At 36.7% G+C, this 27,779-nt stretch overlaps 1 protein-coding gene and 1 long non-coding RNA gene across 2 annotated transcripts; one reads left to right on the plus strand and one right to left on the minus strand.

The window, feature by feature from the left end:
• Positions 1-1,478: 1,478 nt before the first annotated feature.
• On the minus strand, positions 1,479-3,103 carry LOC149552300 (uncharacterized). Its single transcript, XM_089787822.1, has 5 exons — positions 2,983-3,103; positions 2,454-2,846; positions 2,078-2,251; positions 1,762-1,887; positions 1,479-1,614 (listed from the first exon to the last, which is right to left on the minus strand). The coding sequence occupies exons 1-5, from the start codon at positions 3,085-3,087 to the stop codon at positions 1,579-1,581; spliced, it is 834 nt and encodes a 277-aa protein (XP_089643948.1). The 5' UTR covers positions 3,088-3,103; the 3' UTR covers positions 1,479-1,578.
• Positions 2,003-15,023, plus strand: LOC149552301 (uncharacterized). Its single transcript, XR_016352896.1, has 2 exons — positions 2,003-3,761; positions 14,260-15,023. It is a non-coding gene; the product is annotated as an uncharacterized LOC149552301 (long non-coding RNA).
• The last annotated feature ends 12,756 nt before the right edge of the window (positions 15,024-27,779 follow it).

A 27,779-nucleotide genomic window follows, 5' to 3' on the forward strand; every position in this document is an offset into this window, starting at 1 on the left:
TAAGATTGAAACCACTTTCATCGATGCCACATGTTTTGCCAAAATGTTGTTATCTGTCTTTCTTAGTTAATTTTTGATGGAACATGAAAATTGTTTGTTAGACATTCCTCTATACATTCCTTCTTGAAGTATTATGTGCAACAAATAACATTTTTTCGGTTTTCCCATTTTATAGAGCTCCCAATTTTGCTAAAAATTTAGAGCTCCAATAGGGGCTAACCTTATTTGTGGGGGAAGTTTCTCTAGTTTAAGGATTCTATAATTCACGTGAAAAGAAGATTGTGCACTTTTTAGTATTTTGGTAAGACTTAAGCTTTTCTTGACTCTAATTGTTAGTTGCTTAGTGTGGATCATATTATAGTAGATTGCACCCTTTATGATGTAGTTCCAATTACTAAATAAACTAGCACTCTATGTCATGTAAATAATGTTATCTTGCTCTAAATTGAAGAACTCGTATACTTCCGATTAGTAGATTTGTACTAGCAAATGATTATAATTATATCATGTTTGTATTGCACATTGAAGTGTGGTTAAGTGCATGAGTACAATATTATTAAATATTTGCATTATTTTTCAAGCTTTTGTAGATGCTTATCATGTAGTGGACATTTTAGGATGTGTTTATGACCCTTTTACTTTTCTCTTACTTTGACAATGAAGAGATAATGGTGCTCTAAGATCAATCTTTGTGAGTTTTTCTTTTCTTTTATTATCTTATTTTAAATATGGAATAACTCAAGTATGTTTGAAAAGGCTCTCATTTTTTTTGCACATTGCCATAGGATTATATTTGCATTTTCACTCTCTATCTCCCTTTTCCCACAAAAGCAATATTATAAAGAGATGAGTTCTCAATCCTAGAGGTTGTTTGGTATCCAACATTATGACTTTGACTCACTAAACTTCCCTTAAGGATTGTTGCCTTCCTCAACATAAAATCCTAGATCAATAGTTGTAAAAGTCAATGGCCATATGATTTCAACATAATTTGACATTTAAATGGTGATTTGGTTCCCCATTATAAACCTTTACTTTTGCTTATATAAATAAACAAAATTTAATCTATACTATTTAAAAATGTGATATAACTTCTTCTACTTTAAGTGTAACTCTAAATTGAAAAATAATATAAATAGAATGTAATACTTGTTAAAAATCACTCTCTTAATACAGGAAAGTAAATAATTGTTTAGTAAAAGGTAATTTATTCTCTTCGTATAAAATTTATTACACAAAAAGGAGAAATAGAGTAATCTTGGTAATATTTGGTGCTATAATGACTACAACACATTATTGTGAGGTCATTATAACACTTAATACAACACTTTGGTTTAGTAACTATAATGCTTTATACAATGAATTAAATTGGAGACACATTTAGTATCATCCTTATAATTAAGTTAGCATTATTTAATGGGAGAAAGAGCACCTAAAAAGTGAACATGTTACTTCTTATTCAAGACATAACAAATAACTTGTAGACTATTATGCTTTCAACCCATCCTTTCTATACCAAGTTTGATGCACATCTTTCTTCTTTCATTTCCCTCAAATCCATACAAATAGTTATCACCATTACTTTCGCAACCATACATCTGCTACAATTTTCAACTACACAATAAAACAAAAATCACATTAGTCAAATAAAATCTATAACAAAATACCTCATACCATAAGACAAACAATCTATAAGATTGAATTGTATAATAGCCAACAAAATGGGAAGACAATCGAATCTACCATCAAAAGTCTCTTTACCATTTCATCTCCATCATTATAAACTTGATGCCCATTGGCCCTTGAAGAGTTGTCTAGTGCTTCATTTCTTGCAAATCTTCCTCTAACACGAGGTCTGCTATCAGCCAAAGTTTTCCGACATGCATACTATAACAATTAAACTAAATTAGCTCAGAAATTAAAAAAGAAATTGATTAAATAAACATTCAAAATGTGAATCAATTTAAGATGTTTTTAATCAGAGAAACCTCACCTAAAAACTATGAACATTCTTTTAACAGGTTTTACGTGACAAAATTCCAAGGAGAACTAAGAATGGAGAACATGATGGCAGCACCTTAATCTTTTTACTGAAATTCCTCGCATTACGCTTCATCTTGTATCTCTCGATACGTTGCTTTCTCTCTGCCACAGTATAACGCCCCACTTTATAGCTCGGCTCAACAGTCCTCGAATGATTACATTTCATCAGAGCGACACATCCATGACCCATTTTAATGCAATCAATCGCCTGCAACTTATCGTAAACACAACTTCACCGCTAAGATATTTCAAGGTTAACTGAATTCTTCACAGTTCTTTAATTGGCATGTTGTAAAATGAACAATGAACTAGAAACAGGCAGTTAGAATCTTGGACGAAGATGAAAACACCCAATTTCTTTTTTCTGGAATAGCAAGCAGGCGGGACAGAAAATAACATAAAATGCAAACCTGAGTGTCTGCTGTACCATAAATTCGGCGACGGAGACTGAGCGCAGAGCTTTCAATTTCAAGTGGATGGGCATTTAAGGTACTTCTCAGATAACCCCCTTTCTCTCCCCTCACATCCCCTGAACCTTTTTCAGAAATCCCCAAATTGATAGGGCCCTGTGACATTTCCAACCTCCGGGCCTCCTCTCTTGACTGCATCAGCAGTGGAGGAGGAGGGAGGAATGAGAGATTAGAGAAGGAATCAGCTTCGAGCACAGCTTCGCCATCCTTCCTCACTTGCTCTGCACAAGGGAGTGGTAATGGCAATGGCAGAAGTAGATTCAGGGGATCCTCAAGCAGTTCCACATCCCCAAAATCGAAGTCGGGAACTTCCACGCTTCCTAATAAGTAATCCTACATTAAAAAAAAAACAAAAAAACCATGTACTTTCAGTAATTTTACACAAACCCTATAGCTTTTCAGTAATCCCTACACGAAATAGTAGTGTCGTTTTACATAATCTGAAGCAGAGCAGGGAAGGGCTAGTTACATCCAGCAATTCCTTCGCGGTATCCATGAAAACCCGACCGTCGGGTGCAATGATGTCCTGAAAGATAGTCTGGGGATGAAGAAACATATAATTGTCTGGTGCCATGGGAAAAGAGAGAATGGATCGAATTGGGTAGTGAAGGTGGTGAGAGTTGTTTTGTGGCGCCACTTGAAAGGGAGGAAGTAGGAAACGTGGGAATCAAGCGGATTGAAGCTGATCGGGACCATAGCGGGGATAAAATCCGATGGCGACGGCGAAGGCGGAAGGCGTGTTTTATCTCTGGTGTTGGCAGGCGTCAGTGTGAAGTGGGAAATGGAAACCGGTACAAGGGAGGACAAATGAGAGGCAGAGGTCGGGAGAGAACTTTAGGGGAGAGGCTTCCAAGTTTAGAAACCATTTGTTACTGTCTAAATATTCCGACTCACATTCCGACTCTCTCGTTCATCTGTCCATTTTTGATTTACTCGCATAATATTTTTACTTTTATTGAAGATTCCACGTAATTTCGGGCTCTATCCATTGTAATGCTCATAGAATGTTCGAGTAAGGCAAATGCAATATTTGGTTCACAGCATGCAAAGAATAACCAGATCTTCGAGTCTCTGCATTGATCATGAGAGTCTCTAATTTTTGCGTTTTGTCAGTTTTGTTATTGTGTTTGACCTTGTCTGTTAACAAAATTTTTATGTTCGACGGTCACATTAGAATGAAGTTTGGTATTTGCAGTTTTCAAATGACGGGAACTCAGCATCAAAAGATTGCACTACAATATTTGGGAGGTCAGTTATAGTTTCTACCCTTATTTGTACATTATTACACTCAATTTTGTTTTAAAAAAGGATGTTATTTGTGTAATTGATGAAATCTGGTGCTATCCTATTGTGCAATGTCTCATGTTACCCGGTTATCAAAATGTTTCAATTTTGATACTGTTTAATCTTTTGGTCATTTTTGAAAATTGTCTCTTTTAAAGCTTTAAATTGGTCTTTTCATCTATGAGTTTTTGAAAGATCTTTTTCTTCAATATCTCCGGCTGATTTTCATCTCCGCTCAGCACTTCAAATTTTCGAAAATAGAGTTCTGAGTCAAGAGTTGTTACAGGTTAATAGAGAGACCGGGACTGATATTTTCAATACAATCTTAACCATGAACCTTCTAAAAAGTGGTTAATATAAGCTTCAAAAGTTAACCTTTTAAAAAGGTTAATATAAACTTCCAAAATTAACCTCTCAAAAGAGGTTAAGATGAGCTTATAATCTTAACCGATAACCTATCTTCCCAAAACAAAAACAAAAAGGTTAAGATGAGCTCACAATCTTAACCATTAACCTGCCCAAAAACAAAAATAAAAATGGTTAAGATGTATTCGAAAAATTAACCTTTTTAGAAGGTTAAGGAATTAGCAAACCGTGTGTGATCAAGATCAAATTTTAAATTCTCAAGCACCTGCACTCTGAGTTTGAATGGAAGGGAAGAGCAAAAGAATAAACGTTTTGGAAAGTAACTTCCAAAACTCGTGGTCTTTTCAGTTCCATGCGCAGGGAGTGGAAAATAATGCTAAGCATATGGGGGCTACAGCATACATGAATGCCAACCTTACCATGCTGTTCTCTCCACGAGGGCAATTGATATGATCACGCCAACTTGAGGATACAACAACAGCCAACCACGTATGTCATCTGGGGTGAAGATAAATGTCTTCTACTTCTCATTTGACTGTCGTCATCAACATAATAGCCAGAGCCTTGTCCCATTTATTTGATAACTAGACCAGATGCTAATAAAGACACAGTTGGCTGTTTTGCTTTTAGTGCTGCGGCATACACTGTTCTCCCATGTGAGCAAGGTAAAGACGGCTTAAGGAAATACATAAACCTGCAGCTTATTAAAAGGGTCCCGCGCCACCTTGGATACTCCATCACTAATCCATGATACTGCCCAATACACATAGCACATAGATTGTTTCTAAATCTGCGGCATCCATAAGATCATGTCCTATCTGAGCAAGCCGAGCACCATACAAAGAGCATATATGCGGAAAAGAGGCAGCAAATACAACATGACGTCATCTGAATGGATACGCATATTGAGATTTTCTCCATCCAACTGCTGAACAACATTGGAAACGAGTGCGGAATGTGTTAACATCACACCCTTTGGAAGCTCATTTTGTACGTGTACGTGATGGAGATGGCAGTGCCATAACCTCCTCCGCCCCCACTTCATATCCTACTTCTAAATCTTGTTCTGAGCAATAATACTGAACGCTAGGCATCTTTGTGGTAATGCTTGCAATAAAATAATAACTCTCAATCGCGGCAACCTTGAATTAAAGAAAGTTCTGATGGTTCATTTTCAGATCCATAGACAAGTTATGGAGGATATAAACAATGCCTGAGACTGTACTGTACTTGTTTGACTTAATGTCTCAATAAAAAGGACGGAAAAGCATGCAAAATGCTTGACAAAATGAAATACTCGTTCTTGGCCTGTGGCTTTGAAAGCTTCACTAAGTTTATCTCCAAACATTAAATCATCCAAACTCGGATCAGCATCCTTATTTTCTTTGGCATTCGACATATTTGAGAAAAAGATTGGTAATCAAACAATGAAGTATAAGTATCAGAGGTCGGATTATGCGCCTGTTTTAAAAAGTACACTTCCAGACATTGGTGATACCATTTTAGGGAGTGTTTGCCTTCAAGATTTTTGGTCATCCCTTGAAAGTGAGGATAGGACCCCATTAGTCGGAAAGATTTTGGAAAGTGGTTTGGCTCGAGCAGGAGGGCACCCAATTTCAGTACAGTGTCCTGATCTAGTATTGGAATGCATGAAAGCCTACCATCCGAATACGAGGGAAGTCATTTCATCAAACAATAAAGTAATTGTCCGTCTAGATCTGTAATGTCCCTTTCTCTGGTTTTGTATGATATTTCCAACCTTTAATCAGATCTTTAAGATCAAACAACTAATATCACAAATATCCACCAAATTCCTCAAGAAACCCCAAATCGGGTATGCTGAAAATGGTGCTAAAAGCTTCACAACTTCACAAATTATTAATAAATCTGAAAATGGAAATTTTTACAGAACTTTCAGCAGCATAACAGCCTACAAATTGACATTTCCAAATCCGTATAGCCTTTACACAACAGCTCAAAAATGTAGGACAAAAACTATGCTCATCGGGCTCCCGAAATTAACACAAAAATGCCCGGAAACACCACCACAACACTAATAAACTATCTCAAAAGTTTAATCACGTCCCAATACATATATTCAGCTCTATTTTAACAGCTTAAAGTCTGAAATACAGCAGCAACCAAAACTGATATGAAATGCTCAACTGAAAACACCAAACTCATGGAAAAAACACACCCAAAAATCCACAAATCTACACTGTTCAGCACAAAGGCAAACTCTATATGAGCATGCACATGGAATGGCTTCAAACTCCCGTCCTTAGCCTTCCTGGAAACCTGCAAACTCCCGTTCTTGGGTCTCCCTGGAAACCTGCAAACTCTCGTTCTTGGGTCTCCTTCTCCACAGGTTTGGCAGCCTCTGAAGAATAACAAAGAAATCGGCAAAATCAAGTTCTGGAATGAGCCCAAAATGCCTCCAAAACCCCTTAAAAGAGGGCATAACTGTAACTCACGTCCAAGAGAGGTTAATGAAACATATTTTAATAATAATTTTCATTTATTAGTCCAACGGTTTCCAAAGATTAACCCCCTTTTTCCGAAACTTCACTTTCTTGGGCCTGCCTGCCTTAGCAAAGATTATTATTTTTTAATTATTTGAAAAGGGGACATGACAAGTCCTCCCCTCCCAAACATTGCTTGTCCTCAAGCAATGGCTGAACAATAAACCAATCAATCCACCTGGATCCCAAATGTAGTCATGAAATATACTACTACCAATTAACACAGGCTCCTGCAATATCCTCTGCAATATGACCAAGACGAATCCATAATCAAACTGACAATTATAGCTCAACCAAACTCCAAAATCACCACTACCACAGTCAAAAACCCATGAGACACAAACTCTTAGAATATTAGAACCCAAGTAAAGTGGACAAATCAAACTGCCAACACCATAAATACCATCAACGCATCCCACTGGCCTATACGGAATGTACAATCCAACTCTGCAACAATGGTGAATGCTCTCAAATGAAACTATACCAAGTATGAAGAATCCACACACTGTACAACTCCTGCAGTCAACACAACTCTGTAGATCATCGACCACTGTCTCATAACCATAACTCCCATGCACCCCTGATGGTGAAAAGCCATCACAAGATAAACAACAAGAAATGGAACCCAAACCAAATTTTCCTGCCATCAACTCCTCAACACAAGGATCATTTGCTAACTGATGTACATGCCTTGCAATATAATGTTGATTAAAAACACCAACCTCAGTCAACAGCACACCATGAACAAGTGATACAACCCACTGTGACTGATCACTAGCTAAGTCAGGAGATGTCATCGCCAAAGGAGTAGAATCAATAACAACACCTGCTAAAGCATCACTCCAAAACTCCTGCTCTAAGTCATGTATTATCAAGCTATCAACTGCAGGACCTATCGCCATGTCGTGCCCATCACAACTCTCATCCTGAGGCATCAAACTCACAGTGTAATGCCGATAGAATGCGCCAATCTCAGTCAGTGGCTCAGACTGTAATCCAGATGAAACTAACTGCAATTGATCATTAACCATGTTGGAACTGACTACTAACTCAGAAGATATCACCAAGGGAGTAGTATTACTAGTAGGAACCATGCTAACTGTCGACTCACCAACATCACACATGATCTTTGATACATCTCTAGTCTCTGTGCCATCAGTACTAGAGGCCACCACCATGTCAGGCATACAACAATCTGCTACAACACCCAACTCAACTGAACCTGACTCTAGTGGGAATGAACCTGATATGCCAATGTTAGTATCAAGGATGGATGCATCCCCATCTCCACTGTCTCTGACAATCTCGGCCATGGACATCCTCAAATCACCAAACACCATAGCTTGTGACTGTATAGAATCAGGTAAAGACTGTAGTCGCTCTAACTCCATGGTCACCTTAGCCAAATGAAACTGTGACTCCTTGAAAGCCAATTGTGTACTCTCAAGAATCTCAGAAGTCACCTCAAGCTGCTCAGTAAGCTCACTCACCTCATCTTCCTTGGCCAACAATGCATCATATGCTGTACTACCCCACTCCATAAGATAATCTCTGTCGGCTACCAACTGCATATAATTCTGTCTCAAAATCCGAATAGCCTCCCATAAAGAGTGGATCTCTGTCAAGGAAAGATAACTTCCTTCCTGCTCATCACTAGTAGGAGAACCCCATCTATAAACTGCTAACAACTGACGAGCAGCATCAAAATTTTGGCAAGTGATAGTCAAAACTGACATGCAAGATCTAGGTAGTTGTCAAAACTGACATGCAAACTTCTACAACCACCAAATTCACCAAGAACTAACATGCAAATGATTAGAAGTAGCATGAAACCATAGATTTGGACATGCAACTGATTAGAAGCAACATGCAACCACCAAATTATGACATGCAAGATCTGGGTAGTTGTCAAAACTGACATGCAAGATCTGGGTACTTGTCAAAACTGAAATGCAAACTTCTACAACCACCAAATTCACCAAGAACTAACATGAAAATGATTTGAAGTAGCATGCAATCATAAATTTTGACATGCAGCTGATTAGAAGCAACATGCAATCATAAATTATGACATGCAAGATTTGGGTAGTTCTCAAAACTGAAATGCAAGATCTGGGTAGTTGTCAAAACTGACCTGCAAACTTCTACAAACCCTCAGGCTGGCAAGAACTAGGCTCTGATACCACTGTAATGTCCCTTTCTCTGGTTTTCTATGATATTTCCAACCTTTAATCAGATCTTTAAGATCAAACAACTAATATCACAAAGATCCACCAAATTCCTCAAGAAACCCCAAATCGGGTATGCTGAAAATGGTGCTAAAAGCTTCACAACTTCACAAATTATTAATAAATCTGAAAATGGAAATTTTTACAGAACTTTCAGCAGCATAACAGCCTACAAATTGACATTTCCAAATCCGTATAGCCTTTACACAACAGCTCAAAAATGTAGGACAAAAACTATGCTCATCGGGCTCCCGAAATTAACACAAAAATGCCCGGAAACACCATCAAAACACTAATAAACTATCTCAAAAGTTTAATCACGTCCCAATACATATATTCAGCTCTATTTTAACAGCTTAAAGTCTGAAATACAACAGCAACCAAAACTGATATGAAATGCTCAACTGAAAACACCAAACTCATGCAAAAAACACACCCAAAAACCCACAAATCTACACTGTTAAGCACAAAGGCAAACTCTGTATGAGCATGCACATGGAATGACTTCAAACTCCCGTCCTTAGCCTTCCTGGAAACCTGAAAACTCCCGTTCTTGGGTCTCCCTGGAAACCTGCAAACTCCCGTTCTTGGGTCTCCTTCTCCACAGGTTTGGCAGCCTCTGAAGAATAACAAAGAAATCAGCAAAATCAAGTTTTGGAATGAGCCCAAAATGCCTCCAAAACCTCTTAAAAGAGGGCATAACTGTAACTCACGTCCAAGAGAGGTTAATGAAACATATTTTAATAATAATTTTCATTTATTATCCAACGGTTTCCAAAGATTAACCCCCTTTTTCCGAAACTTCACTTTCTTGGGCCTACCTGCCTTAGCAAAGATTATTATTTTTTAATTATTTGAAAAGGGGACATGACAAGATCCCGTCTCTATTGCTATTGCTTTCCGATTGCCTACTAGGATGCAATATGCCAACATCGATCTAAGAACTGCCAAGGAGTATTTTATCACAAATCAAACTCAATGCTTAAATACCGTTGCCAGGTCATGGTTCTTGCAACCTAGGAAAGGAAAATCTCAACTGGCCAAATCCATCCACAGATCGTTGTTAAAGGAAGACGTGACAAACATGGTAACTCTATCAAGCAGGATAGTTGGTCTTCGAGATTCACATGAATTTGAAGGCTGGATGTATCTTTTCATTAACTTGGTCTGCGAAGGTAAGCAACATATTGATTGGGTAGAAATTATCAGTGACTCACTGCATAGACAGCTTATGGATCTTCAAGAAAATGACTACTTCTACATGACTTCATACCTTTTCTATGCTATTGCAAGTACCAAAGGTTGGCCAGGACTTAATCGGCGGCGTATTTATGATGATGCGACTCTCATTTACAATCATCTTCCTCAGATTCAGTATGACAATAGCCTGCACCATTTTAGAAGAGTGAATGATGCGTTTACAATGCTGATTGTAAGCAAAAGTCAAGGGAATATCGGGCTCAGAATTTCACCAGAAGCAGTAATTGAAGTACAAAAATATGGAAGTGTTTTCATACAGTTCTTGAAGTTTACTTATATCAGGTTAGCTGCCTATGATAGGTGTCCACTAATGCTACCTAGATTTATTGATGATAAATTGGTCTTGATTGAAATGTGCAGGCAAATTAGTCAAATCAATAAACTTTGCAGGAACAAGAGGATAGATGAAATACCTTTTCCTATCGGCATCGGATATTATAGTTGTGATACCACATCAGATGCTAGGAATATAGAAAGATCTATTGCCACAATAAATTTGCATCCTTATACGATGTGTTTCCCTTATGATAGTAAGGGCTATGCAGTGAATGAGTTAAAGTTAAATCCCAGTCTTGGTCACTTCCCGGCTCTGGAGGACTTTTGGGAGGATTGTGAAAATGATTTTGAAGTCAGGAAGAGAGATTGGATGCAACTTACAGTAAGGCAGGTAATAGACTTCAAGGTGGATATTGATGTGAGAGGTGTAGATGATGATGAAGGTTCCTTGGTTGATCCATTCTACTATGAGAAAATCAAATTACTAGATCTCCCTCTTATTGATTGGTCAATTCCGGAGTTAAAAAGCTTGAAGGAGAGGACTGCCTTTGTTCTTAAAAGGACAAGAGACTGGGTCAGCAAAGTCAAAGTAGAAAAAGCAGTTGCTGAATCCCAAAGTAGGGAGAGAAAAGGCAATCAAGGAGAATCATCTCGAATGGCATTAAAGGAAACTTCTGGTGAGAAAATGCAGCAATTAGATGCAAGTGTTCTAGATCAAGATGAAGATCTAAATCATCCGGCTAAGTTTACAGTCAAAAAGAGGAGGACAAAGATGAAAAGTAAATCTACTAGATCAAATTAGGAAGGAAATGAGCCTGATACGAAGGATCAAGGAACTCCCCAAGCTATTGAACCACACATTCTTGTTACATCCTCTCATGATGTAGCAATCCCTCATTCGAGTCTCTCTCCTCCTGAGATATCATAAATAGACATCACACAGCTGGATAATCAATTATCTAATTCAAAAGATTTAATGATGATTGCTGAAAATATAATAGGCGATGTGCAAGTTTCAAATACTACACATTCATGGTTCTAGAACAGTCTTCAGAAGAAGAAGAAAGTTGTTCAAATGATCCTGCCTCCATTTGATGCGATCTCTAGTTTCCTTCAGAAGCCTCCTAAGGTGAAAAAGACCAAAGTGATGTCTAGGTTAGCTGTTGATAAAACTTCAGGCAACCTATGCGTAGAAATAGCCAAGCCCATAATTGAAAAGAGTGTTGATGAAGCATCCGAATCAGACTTCATTCTAGATAAGGTTGATCTTGGTCCATCTATTGCAGAAAGAGATTTTCAAAATTTTAAAGTGACTGCTGCTCAGATGTTACAAAGGGCGAAGAAAGAGAAAAGAACCAAGGAGCAACTCAAGGAACAAGTTCAAATGCTGGTATCTTATATCAATTCAATCAGCGATTCCTTTAATGCCAAAGTAGTGGTTACTTCACCGGGTTTAGCAGGCCCTAATGGTATTTTAAATCATACTGTTGTTGAAAGAATAGACAAACACAAGTCACATAGTATGATGATTGAAGCTTGGATAAACAAGATGATAGAAGATGCTTCAAAACTCATAATTGGAGTGAAGGAGATACATGGAAAAGCCATTGAACAGATACAAGAAGTTTCTAAAGAGCTGGAAAATAGCAAGGAACAAAAATTCACCTAGCAAAAAGTAGCTGATGAATTAAAAGAAATGGCCAAGTTAGATACAAGCATCCTACTTCTTGAGAAGATTATTGCCGATCCAAGTGAGAACCAAGCACGTATTTGGAGTAAAAGTGTAGGTTGGAAAATGATAAACATTAGCAAAGGGATCATTGAGTTTGAAAAGCTAATAGCTTCTTGGGAGCAGCTGAAAACAAAAGTTACAGATGAATTAGTCTTAACAATCACAGGTGAGGTGGCAGTAAGTGACCTTCAGCATATTGATTTCCAGTTTCTCCTTGATTCCTTCAGTGTCCAGATTCATTCAGAAATAGAGAACCGTGTATCAGATGTTGAAACTATGATGAAGCTCAGCCTGGTTGTAGTCACTCTGGGAGATTGTAACATTTCAGCCTATCGGCAAGAGTCAGAAGAAATTCAGGATAGATACTTCACAGACAAGCTCAGGATGGAGAATGTATTCATCCGGAATTATGAACCAATGATGATCATCCTCAATGCTTACAGGGCTTTCTAAGAGAAGTCAATTGTGTCCAGATGGATAGAGTTAGTAGCTAGAACATCAGTGATTGGATATGTATACATTCTTAGGAATTCTAGCTAAAAGTTTTGTTTTTGAAAGTTTTTTCCTTGTATAAGTTAATTTTAATGAGGTTAATTAACCTCCCCAAAATCACGTATTTTGGAGGTGGTTATTAACCATGAAGAGGTAGTTATTAACCTCTATGTCTATATAAGGACTCCTTTTGGCTTTGTAAAGGGACTTTTGGTTTTAAAATAAGGGAACACTATGCTGAAATTTTGACCAAGAGATAAATTTTGGAAAGTATGTATAGTTTTTATCTCTGAAATCGAAAAATCTCTATTATCTTCTTGGTGCAAGGAAATGAAATGAGATGTGCTTTTGATCTCTTGTTCTAAAATCAAAATTGTTGCAGTTGTAGTAGGCATTCTTACAGTATTGTGCTAGTGTTTATGAATGATGAATGTGCATGGTAATACTGGTCACTTTCAAGCATAGTTCTTAATCACCTTTGTTATCATTCTTGTTTACCCAAGAAAGTTGTGAGGCCGTGTGGTGTATTCGTCCTAAACGGCTTTCTCTTAATCTTTGAAGTTTTAGATTCTTTATTTGAAAACCTTTTAAAAATTATATCATACAAGGGAGCTGCCCCTTTGAACACAGAGGAAGGCCGCATACCAAGGGCCTATCCAACTGTTGTGAACGGTTTGCCACATACACTCCGTTGGGCAAATTCTACAGTGACAAATCTGTTTACCAACAAGTCAGAAGTGTCACACTGCTCCCACAAGCTGATATAAAAAAAACATAAACTGTTCTTTTTATTTCAATATATGTGATACTACATTTGATATTCATTTAGAAAGTGGCAGAGGCAGTAGAAAGCAGTTAAGTAATTTAACCGTCCAAAAATTACCTCTCTAACTGTCTACCCTAATTAATGTATTATGCTTATTAACGATGTAATACATTATACTAACACAAGTGAGGTCATCAAGTCCTTTCGTGGGATAGCAGCTTACTGGAAATGTTGCAAGTATGATAACTGTCTCCTTGTGCTTGTTATTGTAATGCTTAATAGTAAACGTTTTTGCTAATTTTGTACTTGCGCATGCCAATGAAAATTTACTGTTTACTTTTGAAATTCTGAAAATTGTTCTAGAGTATGTACAACAGGTAAAGTTGAAATATGCATGTTTCTTTCCACGGTCGTGACAGAAATTCATTCCTGTTGTTGATAGAGTTTTATTAGGTCATTTGGCCCTTTGAACTTTTTGCTCCCATAGTTTTGATTCCAAAGTGAAAAAGTTGCAAATTAGAAAGTCTGTAATTTGCTTGATAACAAGTCTGGAATTCTGTGTACTGATTACCAATTATATTAAATATGAATTCTTCTTCATAAGTAGGGAAGATAAAAAATATATATCTTCCTGTTGCCAATTTGTCAGATAACCCAGCTGTGATTCAATCCAGGAGCAAGTTAATGTTTTAGACTCTAATTACTTGTCATTTTAATTTGTGAGATATATGTTTTAGGTTGTTTTTTAGTATTCTATATATTTGTTTCCTTCTAACATACATATTATAAAGTAACGACCAACTAATTGCTATTGATCCAGGTTGCCGAGAATGGTGTCGTGTCAATGAACTGTAGATTAGCTGAACACTGTAATCCTGTTTCATTTGTCACTTGAAGCCCTGATGAGAAACTATTGCTTACTTGTGGCATTGACGAGTTTGCCAAGCTTTGGAATGTTCGTACTGGACATATGATAAAGCCTGCAGCAGTTTTCACTTCCTGCAGGCGGTTTCCTGATGGTACATGTGTAATCTGTGTTGGGGTTGATAAATGCATCTATATATTGGGTCTAGAACTAAAGGAGCTGAATTCATGGAGAATGCCAAAATTTTCTGATTTGGCTGTCACATGGGATGGAAAATAAATAATCAGCACCTGCGTGGGCAGATTATTATGTATAATAAATAATTAGATACCAAAACTAATTTGGCTGTCACATTTGATGGAAAACAAATAATCAGCACCTGGTGGGTGGAGGAGATTATGATGTATAATGTAGATACGAAAACTGAGATACTAATTGAAGAGGACAATTCATAACTTCTTTAAGTGTTTCAAAGGATTGTAGGTTTCTCAATGTAAGCCTAGCGAATCAACTTATCAAGAGATACACCTATGGGATATTACAGCTAATTCAAAGCTATTATTGAAGTGACTACAAGCAAGGTCGCTTTGTTATAAGGTCCTGCATTGGTGGATCTGATTATGCCTTTGTTATCAGTTGTAGTAAAGACTTACAGATTTGTCAAATTTCCTGCAAATTGTTTTATATATAAAAAAATAACTTTATTTATTCGTTATTAAGTTTTGTCTTTCTGAAGGAAAGTACCCGTTTCATCAATTCGTAAAGCTCTACTACACATGGCTTTTAAAAAATTTTCGTGTTATTTTTAAAGGGTGTTCTTATGGTTAATCAAATTTTCTGATTCTAGTCTCCAGGTCTACAAATGGCATTGAGCTAATGGGCAGCTTTTAGCTGAAACTCTGTGAAGCCAAACGTGTGGATCTGCCAGTGATGATTACACTGTACACATATGGGGAGTGACAAAAGCATATTGAAGAGTAAGAGTACCAATTCTAGTAATGGAGTAGTTCACCTTGCAAATGAAATGTTGTAGAAGCAAACAAGAGGTTAATGACCGATAGAAATGCAAAGTTAGGCTGACGTTACACCTGCCAGCTGCGTTTGACTGTAAAAGCAATAAGTGCAAATGCTACAGAAATTTAATTGGCGAGACACTGTGTTGATGGAAAGAGCAAGGAGAAGAAGACATCAGGGCATTTTATTTTGTTCATGGAGCCACAACAGCATTGGAAACTATATCACTCAATATTGTTTAGATGACATTCATCAGAAAACATTTTCTGCTAATTCTTGCGATTATCGTGTCACATGAGAGAACACTCCTTGATGCATCCTAGCATTCTCTCAAATAATACAGCTTCCAGTTTTCTCTGACTGGAAGGTCAGTGGCGAAGAATTTGGCTTTATGCCTGCCATTTGCATTTTCTTGAGAATTTCTGAAGCCTTATCAACAAATCCATTTGATGCAAACCCTGCAATGCATCTGGTTGAAGGTTTTAAAGCCTTCCCAAAAACCCATTTGCATGCACATCCAGTGGTCATAGCAGCCGATGGGACTGCATTTCTTTTGAAGAGAGAAGGATATTTTATAGGGGATTAGAGTTATGTTCTCATAGAGTCATGGAGATCACCAAAAGGCTAGTGAATCTTGCTTTAACAGATATGGATAGCTCCATATATATCTCCTCAGCCAAGCCCAGCTCCCTAGTGATTCCAGATCTGATCTTACCTTCAGTGATTCGCTATATTCAAACAAAGATGAAGTGTTAAGTGTGTATGCTTTTGCTTTGCATTTATATCCAGTTTATGTGAACATAGTTCAACTTCCAAATAGTAAGCAACAATTGTAAACAAGAGCATAATACATTTTACTGATTTGTAAATCACAAAGCATAATTTTGTAGACGATAACAGATTACATCATTTTGAGGGGTGTGCTCTTGTTTATGCTATCTTATGAGTGGATTCTTCACAGAATAAGCTCTTGTAACAGTAACTTAAGAGAAATAGTCAATTCAGGCCAGACTCCTACAAGCAGAATAGATGATGCAGTTAGGAGGACTCTCAGGTTCAAGTTCATTGCTGGCTTGTTTGAGCATCTGAAAACAGACAGATCATTGTTGGGCATGGTTGGAAATCCTGTGAGTAAAATGAAAGCCACTTGCATATTATGTTTTTTTCACTTAAAGCATTTTGTATTACAATGTAACAAGATGCAAAATTTTCTGTCTTTCTTGTCTGCAATGATTCATTTTGGTTTCCAAGGAGTTTTTATTTTATTTTAGTTTCACAGAGATATAGCCAGAGAGGGAGTTGGCAAGTCTCTGGTTCTTTTGAAGAATGACAATAGAGGAGAGAAGCCATTATTACCTTTAAACAAGAATGTTCAGAAGATGCTAGTAGCAGGCAGCCATGTAGACAGTCTGGGATATCAGCGTGGTGGATGGTCAATAAGCTGGGAAGACAGCAGTGGATCCGTGATCTAGGTTAGACAGTTAAAGTTTGATAATTGTTGCCCCCAATTTTGGCAAATATGGGAAAATGGTCTAAGTTAAATTTTTCAACCTTTCCAATCTTCTGCCTTATTCATGTTTAGTTTGTTGGGATTGAAGTGTCTTTCGAGATCTATTGTCGAAGTCCATGTTTCCGAGCGAAACCACCTTTTCGTTATTCCCGTCTCTTTCAACTCAGTCTCATTCTTATTCTTTCAAGTTCAAATGTTTTATTTTTTGAAAAATCCAGTGTCGGCATCAACAGGCACTTTTGAAACCCCCTTCGAAGCCCGAGGTGATAGATGGAACCATAGAAAGAATAAAGGAAAATGAACCATTCCTCCTAAAATTTTCTTTTTGAAGGGAAATGAGGTTCAACACAGTTGTCAATATCCGAACTTACAAATAGAACTAAATGGGAACAATGAAAACTCACTTTGAAGAAGTGTGGGTGTTAGGCTTTGTTCGAGTATAGGTGTCGATTCCGAAAGGTGAGAGAGAACTAGGAAAGTCAAAGAGAACATCTGAGAAATGGTTAAAGTCAAAAGATTGGAATGAAGCTTAGGTTCTAGAAGAATGTTCAGAATCTGATAAAGAAAGTAGAACTTCTAAGTAAAGAAAGGAAGTCAAGAAATTAGAGAAAGTAGAGAAGACAGAGTGTTTAAGAATGCTTGTTGGAACCTGAAGGTTAGATTGGAATTAATGATAAAAGATAAAGTTTTCCTTGCCAAGAAGATAAAAGAATGCAGAATTAGGAAGAGCTTTACTAATCATTCTTGGAAACTGAAGCTTGAAGTGGAACAAATTTTTAAAAGAGAAAAAGTGGCAAATTCAAAAAGTGTGACTTGTGCTAGTGTTAGAAGGTATGCAGAGCATTAATTGCTAACGTAATTGGCATTGATGGTCATTAGAGGAGCGATTTTTATACGATTAGAAACACCCTTTGAATAATATGTGCAATTTGAAGTTGGAGATGATGTAGAGCTGGGGCATCGTTGATTTCCATTTCCAACAACCAACGATCAATGAGTCAATTATTGTGATGTTATTTTCTCTACAATTTTAAGAGTTTTCTTTGCATTTGAAAGCCACAACGAAGTATAGGCATCTTGGCTAGGATCATTGGAATGGGTTAGAGAGTTCTTTATGTGAAAATGGAGATACTAAGCTAGGGCAAGTAAATTTGGAGGAATTCTAGGGTAGGGTGTACAAACCTAATAGGCATCCCATCACCTAAAGGTTAGCAAAGAAAGGTTTGATGCAAGAAGCCGTATTTCCCATTGCTATACAATGCACAAAGTTGATTATGGAATGCATTAACTGCTATAACCCAGAAACTAGGAAAACTAAGAAACAAAATGAGGAAGTACTTATCACTCTGGATAGAGAGACAATTCAAAATTATTTTTGATTGCCAATAAGAGAGGATCTCACACATTGGGACTTTACCTCGTCATAGTCATAGCTTAGTGAGAAGAAAACTTACTAAAAAATTGCGATTGCTAGGGAGCGATTTCACCCAAAAAGAATTGGACAACCAAGCTACCAAAAATCATCCACAGTACCATTGTTATAGGAGAAATTGCGGATATTATTGTATTGTTACACAGGCTAAGAGGGGATGAGGACATGACTTGACTCGACAAGTGGATGCTTTTCTTTATGCAAATAATTTGTGTTGGGTCCAGAAACATTTATTGGGCAGAGATAATCAATGATTGTTTTTGACAATTAATCATTCAATTTCCCCTCAACAAGTTCTTTTACGTATACACTATGTACTTGCTTGTACACAACATTGGCTTGATTTGGAGCATGTAGAAGAGTTTGAAGGATATTCAAATCTATGACTTTTACATTAGCTTGCAATTGCATTAAACTTATCCCATTTTTGTAGAGTAATACGTTCACTATGAAATTGATATGAGAATTGCAAGGATGCCCTTAGAGGAGGATCTCCCCTGAAGTAGCTATTGTGATTCTAGAGTATGGTAACTATTTTGCTCAATTTACTACTTTTACATACATGAGAGTTGATGTCTTTGATGACTTTCCACGGAAGTTGCCTAGGTACACAAATGATAAAACCATTATGGAAGAGCTTTGCAGATAGATTTGTGAAGTCAATGAAAGATGCATAGAAAGGCATAAGATCAATATCCCTTTCCCTATTTTGGTAAGTTCGTACTCATGTTCCTCTTCCTTAAATGCAATTAAGGTCACTAAAGCTTCTAGTAAGTATACATGGGAAACCTATGACGTTCTAAGGTTTCACTTTAATTCAAGTGAGATTATGTAAAGAGTAATGTATTGCTATGTCCTACTTATCACCATGTGCCAACACTTGAACACTCATGGGCTAACTATATTGATGATTTGGAAGTTAGGAAAAGGACTTGGTCTAGACTTACCAGCAACCAAATTAAGGAGTATGGGCTCTTTTAGGATACTCAAGGAATTGTAGAAGGCGAGTCTAATATGGTAGACCCTAAGTATTATGCAAAAAATTAAGGCACTCCACTGGGTTAGATTAATTGGGAAGCTCTAGAGCTTGATGACATAGATGTGAAAACAATCCTTGTTTTGAAAACCAGAGCATGGATAACCAAAAAGAAAGGTGAAGAGAAAGAAACCACATCCTTAGAACCTTGTGTTGCTCCCAAGCAAAGCATAGCACCTACCACAACACCAAGTGCAACAACTTCACAAGTTTTGCAAAACACCAAATGTTGATAGGGGAGGAGATGAACCATTGCTAGAGAAGAAGGATGCTAAAGCAACCGATGGATTTGGTTCCTTGCACCACATTGACTTAACAAAGGAAGATGAAATTGAAAGAAAAAATTTAAAAGTACCAAAGAAGTAAGAAGATTAGGCAGAAGAAACAAAAACTCTTCAAAGAGATGCTGATAGAAGATAATTTATTTGTAGTTTAAGAGATTGGTTGATTGTATTCAGTGAATAGATGTTGTTGGTGGGAATTCTTCCAATCCTATTGTTCTTGACTGGAGTTGAGCAGCTTGTGTCAAGGGCACTATACAACTCTTCTACTGGTCAAACCCCCTTTGTGATGTGGACTTCGTCTCCTCTCGGAGCATGTACTTCGCTGTCCTTTTGTTTGTCGTGATTTTGTATTGAATATGGTTTATGTGTAAGTTTACTTAGTTATCTATTTCACTTCCCTCTATGGTTACTGGATTCGATCGACTAGTTTGTTAGTGTTACTTATAAGAAATGACATGACATGAGGTGGATTAGGAATTTTATCTATTGTTTGATCACTATCTTGTTAATGCTTTGGCTTAATTACCCACTCTTTGTATTCAGCATTGGGATGACACTTCTGTCCTTGTTGGCTTCCCTTACAATGTTGTTAACTGTGATTCCTATCTATGGTAATCAACTAATGTTGTTATGAGATTCCTTAGCCCGTTTTGTATTTATATTGGGCAATGCTGAAATGGTCATCGTTTATCCTTGGCATTTTCTACTCCTACGATTGGGGATCTCCCTCTTATTCGATGTTGTTATACTTTCCTATATTCACACTTGCTGAATCAAACTACCAACCAATTTAATTATTTTGCTTACCTTTCCCTCTACGTAGATCTCTTGTTATATATGTGATGACAAACTTTGGATAGGTCGCGACTGAGAGATTGGTCACGACTTTTCCTAATAAGTTGCTCATTTTTTATTATCTTTGTTTTATTTTATTATGTCTTGGTATTTCTCGTTATTGGTATTGGTATTATTTATTGTTATTCGTTAATTCGATCAAAGAGTTTCTATTATTGTTTTGATAATAATTTATTATTTAATAATAATTTATTAAATAATGATAATCAATTACTATTTTGATCAATGATTAATGTTATTTTTCGCGACAACAAATGAATTAATAATAATAGTTATTAAAAAAAATGAATTTGTTTTATCAAGATTTTATATTTTGATCAACATTGCAATTCATATATGAATTAATTTACAAGTATCATTTAGGATAAAGGAAAGATGAAAATTTATTAGTACCGGGTTCATGGTTGATCGAGTATCATCATAGTGGCTCTTCTCGATTTTGCTTGTCCTCAAGCAATTTGACAACTCCTCTTTCCCAAGTTGCATCTTCCTTGTTCAGGTTCCTTTATAGGATTAAATATTCTATAATGGTTCTATTTCTCAACTTCCTTTCCTGGGTACCTATAATAGCCTTTGGTTCTAGGACAAGTTGGCCTTCGTCATCAAGTGGTGGTAATTCTGTGCAAGGTTCTATTTGCTTCCCTTGTACTTTATTAAGCCTTGAGACGCAGAATACATTGTGGATCCTACTGCCTTTGGGAAGTTGTAGTTCATATCCTACATCACCAATTCTTCTCAACACCTGGTATGGTCCATAAAATTTTGGTTTGAGTTTTTCTACTCCATTCTTCCTAATTCCAGTTTTTTATATGGTTGTAATCTTAAGAACACTAAATCTCCAACAACAAATGTCCTTTCGATGCGATTTTTGTCAGTGTAGACCTTCTGTTGGTTCTGAGCTTGTTGTAAGCATTCCTTTAGATTTTACAAAATATTTGTGCTTTGTTGAATAATGTCTTGTGTACTTGGCACTCAGCTCTCTAGTGGGACTAGGTTTCCAAATGTAGTGGCCTCATAACCATATAAAGCTTTGAAAGGGGTCATTCCAATGGACATATGATGGATTGTATTATAGCACTATTCCCCTAAATGTGGCCATTTGATCCAAGCTCTTTGTTGTTTGGTTACGTAGTTTCTTTGATATCCTTCTAACCACTTATTTAATATTTTTGTTTGCCCATCAATTTGAGGGCGGTAACTCATGCTAGGAGTTAGACATGTTCCTACCAAGATTTCCTAAGGAATTTGCTATCCCTATTGTCTAAGTCGTTGTTTCGGATTCTGGTTTGGATGCGGGTTCGACATTGGGTTTAAGATTCACTCAAATTTTTTTTGGGCTGGGTTTGGGTTTGTCCATACAAGATTTTTAATATATATATTTTTTATATATGTAAAAATATGCTGTAGCAAATAAGTTCATACACCACTATGCCAACATTGAAACAATTTAGCAAAATACACCACCCCATGTATTAATGATTTAGTTGAAATGGCATGACAAAATGTCAAAATACACCACCATACCAATGTTTTAGTTCAAAATTTTTTAAACAGTAATGTTTACATTACTCATCAATAGTATGTGATCGAATACCATAAAAAATAATCAAAGAATTCATCATCATTTGGCAGTTGCTGATTAGAAGCACAATTAGTGCCATTAGCATCCACAGTGTCAGCCGTAGCCCGAACATCAGCTTTATCATCACTATGTATATCATGAGCACCATCTTCAATTGCAAGTTCATCACAATAGGTTTCCACCTCTCCAAACTCTAGTTTGACATCCCAATGTTTTGCCTCCCCTTTTTTGTAGGTATTCTCTTTGTGAGTTGTGAGCCTCAAGTTTGAATGCACAAACACCAAGTTATCTACCTTCTTGGAGTTTAGTTGGTTGCGTTTTATTAAGTGGATGAAGGAGTATGTGCTCCAATTCCTCTCAGATGATGATGAACTAGCAACCTATCAAGATTTACAAATTTGAAATTATAGAGTGAAGAGTTTTGAATATTTATCAACAAGAAATTAGAATCTTAAGATTAAAGAACTTACTTGTGATAAAACTTTGATGGCAGTGGGCTGCAAGTGTTGGTATATTTTTCCATGGAAGTACCACCATTTACGAGTATCAACACTATTCTTGTCTTCAAGAGCATCAAGATCACAATCATTAGTGCTCACGAAACTCATAAATTTAGACCTGATTGCAGGTCATAGGTGCTCGGGAAAGAGTTTTCAAAGGGCTGCCTTGTACCCTTGAGCAACTTCAGGATCTCTGTATGGGACAACTCTAGTGGTACTCCCCTTGAGGACCAACTGGCTATAAAACTTGGGACTCAATGCAAAGGCAAGTAGCTCCTTGAAGAACTTTTCATCGGGATCTTGCTCTTTCTCATTTATGATATTTTTAATATCCTCAATCATGGAGCCAATGCCATCATATAGCTCACCCAAGCAAGGCCTATCCATATTAGTGTATTGGATTATACTCAATATAGGCTCGGTGATCTTCAGAAGGTACTCAACATGATCCCACCAAGAGTCATCTAGTATCAATGCCTTAATGGCAGCTGCATTGACACTATTAGATTGCCTCCATATGCTCCAATTAGCACTGGTTACCATTCTAGAGAACACCTCTTTAGCCTTGACAAGGCATCTCAAAACAGTAGTGTTGGAGGCAAAGCAAGTCTCAACAACCTATTTTAAGATCAAAATAATAATAGATTAAAAATTAAAAAATATAGAAAGTTTACTAAACCAAAGTGACTAGATTTCTAAAACATGTTTCAATAAAAAATTTAAACAATTGAACTTACCTTCAAGAGCTCCAATTTTGAGAATTGTCTAAATATGACTTGTGTCATATGGTGGTTCGTGACAAACATTCTCATATCCTGTGCCTCTTGATACATATTTTTTATCCACTCAACCTTATTGCCAAATTTTTGCAGCATTAGGTTGAGTGAGTGCACAACATAGGGTGTCCAAAAAATGTGTTCGTACCACACCTCAACCAATAAGTTGGCTCATCGATCTGGGCTTATAACAGTCATTCATAAGTAAATATTTAAGTTCTTATAACAACTGCTTGACTCTATAAGAATGCCTTCCTTTATCCCAAAGGCATACTGAAAAATGCCTCTATATAAGTTTGCACTGGATTTCAAACCCTGCTAATCAAAACAACAAAGGTCTGAAACAAAATACATTCTCGCAAAGATAGCGAAGAATAAAAATTTCTTATGCAATGATATTACTAAATCAAACGTACAAGAAAATGGCAATTCTTTTGGTGCCATGCTCTAATTATATTTTCAAGGAAAATCCATCAACCTTCAGCAAAGATTTCAGAGCTTATAATATAGAAATTGGAAAGTAGCAATGTGGAAGAATGTATGACCTAGTGAGAGAATTATCTCCTTCATATTAATGGGAGTTGAACCTCCTGATTCGGTTCCTTGCCGGGGATTGATACAATCAAATAAAAAGACTCATGACAATTGGTGAACATGAAGTGTGAAATATACGAGCTTCAAGAATATTGGTTTACGACACTATATTGACAGCGAGTTGTGATGAATTCAACACTTTAAAAACAACGATAACTGGTGCATAGAAATCTCAATGGAAAAGTGTGCGGCTCAATGCTGCTATAGACGGTAAAAATTTAAAGAGAGTAAGCTGAAGTAAGTCAAGAGGAATTTGTAGGTAAGAAGAGTTTGCTTGATATCCAACCTTTAGATGCGGCTCAATGCTGCCATAGACGGTAAAAATTTAGAGAGAGTAAGCTGAAGTAAGTCAAGAGGAATTTGTAGGTAAGAAGAGTTGGCTTGATATCCAACCATTAGATGTAATGAGCTTATCTCTTGCAAAATGCATACTCGGTTACAAGCAAGAAGAAAAGGTGGCATCAAAATAAGTTATGCTCAAGAACCATAACAAGGTGGTTGATAAAGTAATGACTCCAAAAATAAAATAGGTTGCTGAGAAGTAATGGGTCGATGGCACAAATATAATTATAAAATTTGCCAAAGTTGGAAATAAGAATTCCTTTAATGTTTAAATATAGGGGTATCATTTGCACCCACCCATACTTGCATATGTAAGTACATGTATACGTATGTGTTGGGTGGATATTTTGCAACCAATAATTTTGGGTAAAAATCCAGTTGCAAAATAGGATGACCAGCCACAACGTGTGAGATAGAGTCTTTCCTACCTTAAAGGGAAGGCTCCCCCATCTTACTGTTCCTTGGATCAACTCAATGTAAACAAGAAGTTGAGAGATTTTGTAAAATGGGTGTTACCAATATCCTTTCTTCTTCTCTTTTAAGAAAGAATCCACTTACTTGTGGAGCGAGTAATGGGCAGGGTGAGTCTCTAACTACACTTCTATCAAGAGCTGGAAACAGTGATACCGATAAACCTTCACTAACTCAAAGGCTAGCTAAAAATGTACCAGTTTGGCTCTAAGTCTAGTCGTACAGCTATATGAAAAAGATTTACAATTAGGGTACAAAGACTCCTAAAAGTAAGAATAGCTTAACTATTTTGCAAATTTAAGAAAGAAGTATAAGCTATAGACAAAGCCTCTAGCTATATATTTCCACAACCGCCCCTAGTCAAAGCTTCGGCTCTGATTGCTTCTTAAATCACTTGGCTCTTTTATTGAACACAATAATAACATGAATCAAGACAATAGGCACAAATTACAGTCAAAGCTTCTACTTTGCTCTATCACAATTGCTTCCAATCAAAGCTTCGAATCCAATTGCTTCTTTTATTCACTTTTCTCCCAAATTTGTACTACACAATCAAAGTTATGCTCACTCAAATGTGGCAGAACTTTCTTGCATACAACAAAAGATGATTTTTACAATGAGGGGGCACTCCTTTATATAGACACATGAGTTGAGAAAAAGGTGGAGGAAAAAGTGGGAGCAACTCAACCAACTTTGACCTAGTCTAATTAAAAGAGAAAATATAGGGTTACATGCAAGTGCATGTGCAATTAGAATTACATCTTTTCATGTGCATGTAACTTGTATTACATGTAATTACACATCTTCATGTAATACATCCTTTTCAATTACAAACATGAAAGAAGAAGAAGAAAGACGAAAGAGAATTGAAACAATCCTAGGGATTGTTTTGAAGGCCTTGTACTTGGCGATGCTATCTCGGATGATCACAAGATCGAAAATTCCTGTACTTTGTACCGCTGCATTCACCTTGATAACCATGGTGTTGTGTCTTTTGATAACCTCCGACTTTGATGAATTGTCCATTGTCATTTGAAAACTTGATGTGATCAAGCTTTTTCTCGTTCAAGTTGTCGTGAATTCTCCTTTTGTAGATCAATACATTCTAGATTCTTTGACACTTTGAAAACCTTCTTGACGATGTTCGGATGTAAACTCGGAGTAACTTTACATCAACACCTTTAACTTTTTTTTTGTTGAAGTAAAGTGCTTGGCGCATGGGAATGCATGCAAATGGAGATTGCTGATTTCCAAAATGTGGCTAAGGGTTTTCAAGATGTCATTGCACAAAAATGGATTACATGTAAATGCAACATGTAATGAGCAATGGAGGATGCGCTTTACATGGAAGTGTAGGTGATGCGATGAGGCACAAAGCATGGAAAGATGCGGAAACATGTATTTGCTCATCGAGGCGCGAATACATATGGAGAGGCGAAAATGGAATGTGACGATGCTCTCGCATGAAATGAAAAGTAGAGCGAAGCAACAACAAGTTCTTGGGAAAGAACTTGTGACTTCTCCAAAGTGGAGAAAACCGACAAACAAGCAGAAAACACAAAAACTCAAAAGAAAAATGTACCTTTGGAAAGTGACTCAAATATGTCAAGATGTAATGCACTTCAACACACAAATTCGAATTTGGAAACTGGGGAAAAAACAAAAACAAGAAAATGAACAATTTCTTCATTTTTAAAGGAAAAAAAAATGCACTTTGCATGGCATTGATTTTGACAAGTGGCAATCATCAAGCAAAAATGTGCATGGAAATAGCAAGATAAGCATGTTTGAAAATGTCCACTTGGAGGTTACAGAGCCAAAATAACAAGTTTTATAGACTTGAAGACCAATTCTTCCTCAAATCCGGATTTTCAAACAACTTTGTGACTTTTTCCATACTTGCATTTAACACAAATTAATGAGCAATAAAGGGTCGAATTTGATATGAAAATGCCAAATACATGGTTTGCAAAAGAGAAAAGTGTAATGTCCCTTCTTTGGGGACATTAGAATTATTAAGAAGACCCAAATTTGCAATATCAAATAAGCTGGAGATTTATTATTAAAGGACAAATTAATATTCCATGTGGTCACATGAGGACAAGGAGGAATAAGACGACGGCTAGAGGGAAGTCAAAGGGTCTCAGTTTTGTGTTAAAAAGGGGAAAGACTCATTGAGGAGTATGCTTGATTTTACTATTCAGTTCAGTTTTCTCTCTTAGAGAGTTTTCAGAAAGCTTCAGCTTTCAGCCTGTGTGAGGACGTAGCCCCTCGTGCAGGTAGGTAGTGGACGCAAACCCATTGTCCCAGGAAACATCATTCCAGGTGTTTCATTCGCGCTTACAGGTTCTTATCCTATCGTTCCAATTCGACTGTTGAATCTGTATTTAGGATTGGTTTTCTGTGTATTGGTTATTATATTGCTGTTGTATAATACAATAACGTTTAGTTGCCAGTTGTTATATTGCTGTTGTAAAAGGCAACATCACTGTTTAAGGAATTATAAAAGTTTTCTGGATTTATCATACCAGTTTGTAATCCATGGTTGCATATTGATATTTTGAATGTTATTGCAAAATAACGGGTTATATTTATCTGAAGAATCTTTTGGTTTATTATAGCACTGTGTCTCATTTTGTGTACACCCAAATCCGAATGTTATATCTGAGGAAAGTGATTTAATAGGAAAATTCTACTGGTTTTTCGAATGTGTTGTAAATTATCCACAAGGTTTTATTTCTAAGTGTATTTTTAAGGGAAATTCAACAAATATCCTATTCGGGATATTACAAATAGCATACATTAAAACTCAAAAACGACCTCACTTGATTCAAATGTATGTGCTGAAAAGTCATTTAAAAAGTTTTTTGAATAGAAATGTGACTTTTTAATGCAAAAATCTGGGCCGTTTTTGCAAAAATGTGGCAAAAAAATGCATGTTTTTGAGTCATTTTTGACTTGGGAATGCAAAAACAACTTCCCCAAATGCATATACATGGATCAAAATGCAAAAACGTGACTCCAAAATGCAAAATAGTGGATTAAAATCCCAAGTTTCTGGGCGTTTTTAGCAAAAACG

Source organism: Cupressus sempervirens, chromosome 6 (assembly GCF_028749045.1).
Source record: "Cupressus sempervirens isolate cs-2001-9-10 chromosome 6, ASM2874904v1, whole genome shotgun sequence".
Taxonomy (NCBI): domain Eukaryota; kingdom Viridiplantae; phylum Streptophyta; class Pinopsida; order Cupressales; family Cupressaceae; genus Cupressus; species Cupressus sempervirens.

Bases quoted from the DNA above. Each gene is read 5' to 3' on its own strand.
- LOC149552300 (XM_089787822.1), bottom strand. From the start codon at position 3,087: ATGGCACCAGACAATTATATGTTTCTTCATCCCCAGACTATCTTTCAG. The intron at 2,847-2,982 runs GTAACTAGCCCT...TTTTTAATGTAG, and splicing joins CCGCGAAGGAATTGCTGGAT to GATTACTTATTAGGAAGCGT. The intron at 1,888-2,077 runs GTGCTGCCATCA...TAATTGTTATAG, and splicing joins ATTTCAGTAAAAAGATTAAG to TATGCATGTCGGAAAACTTT.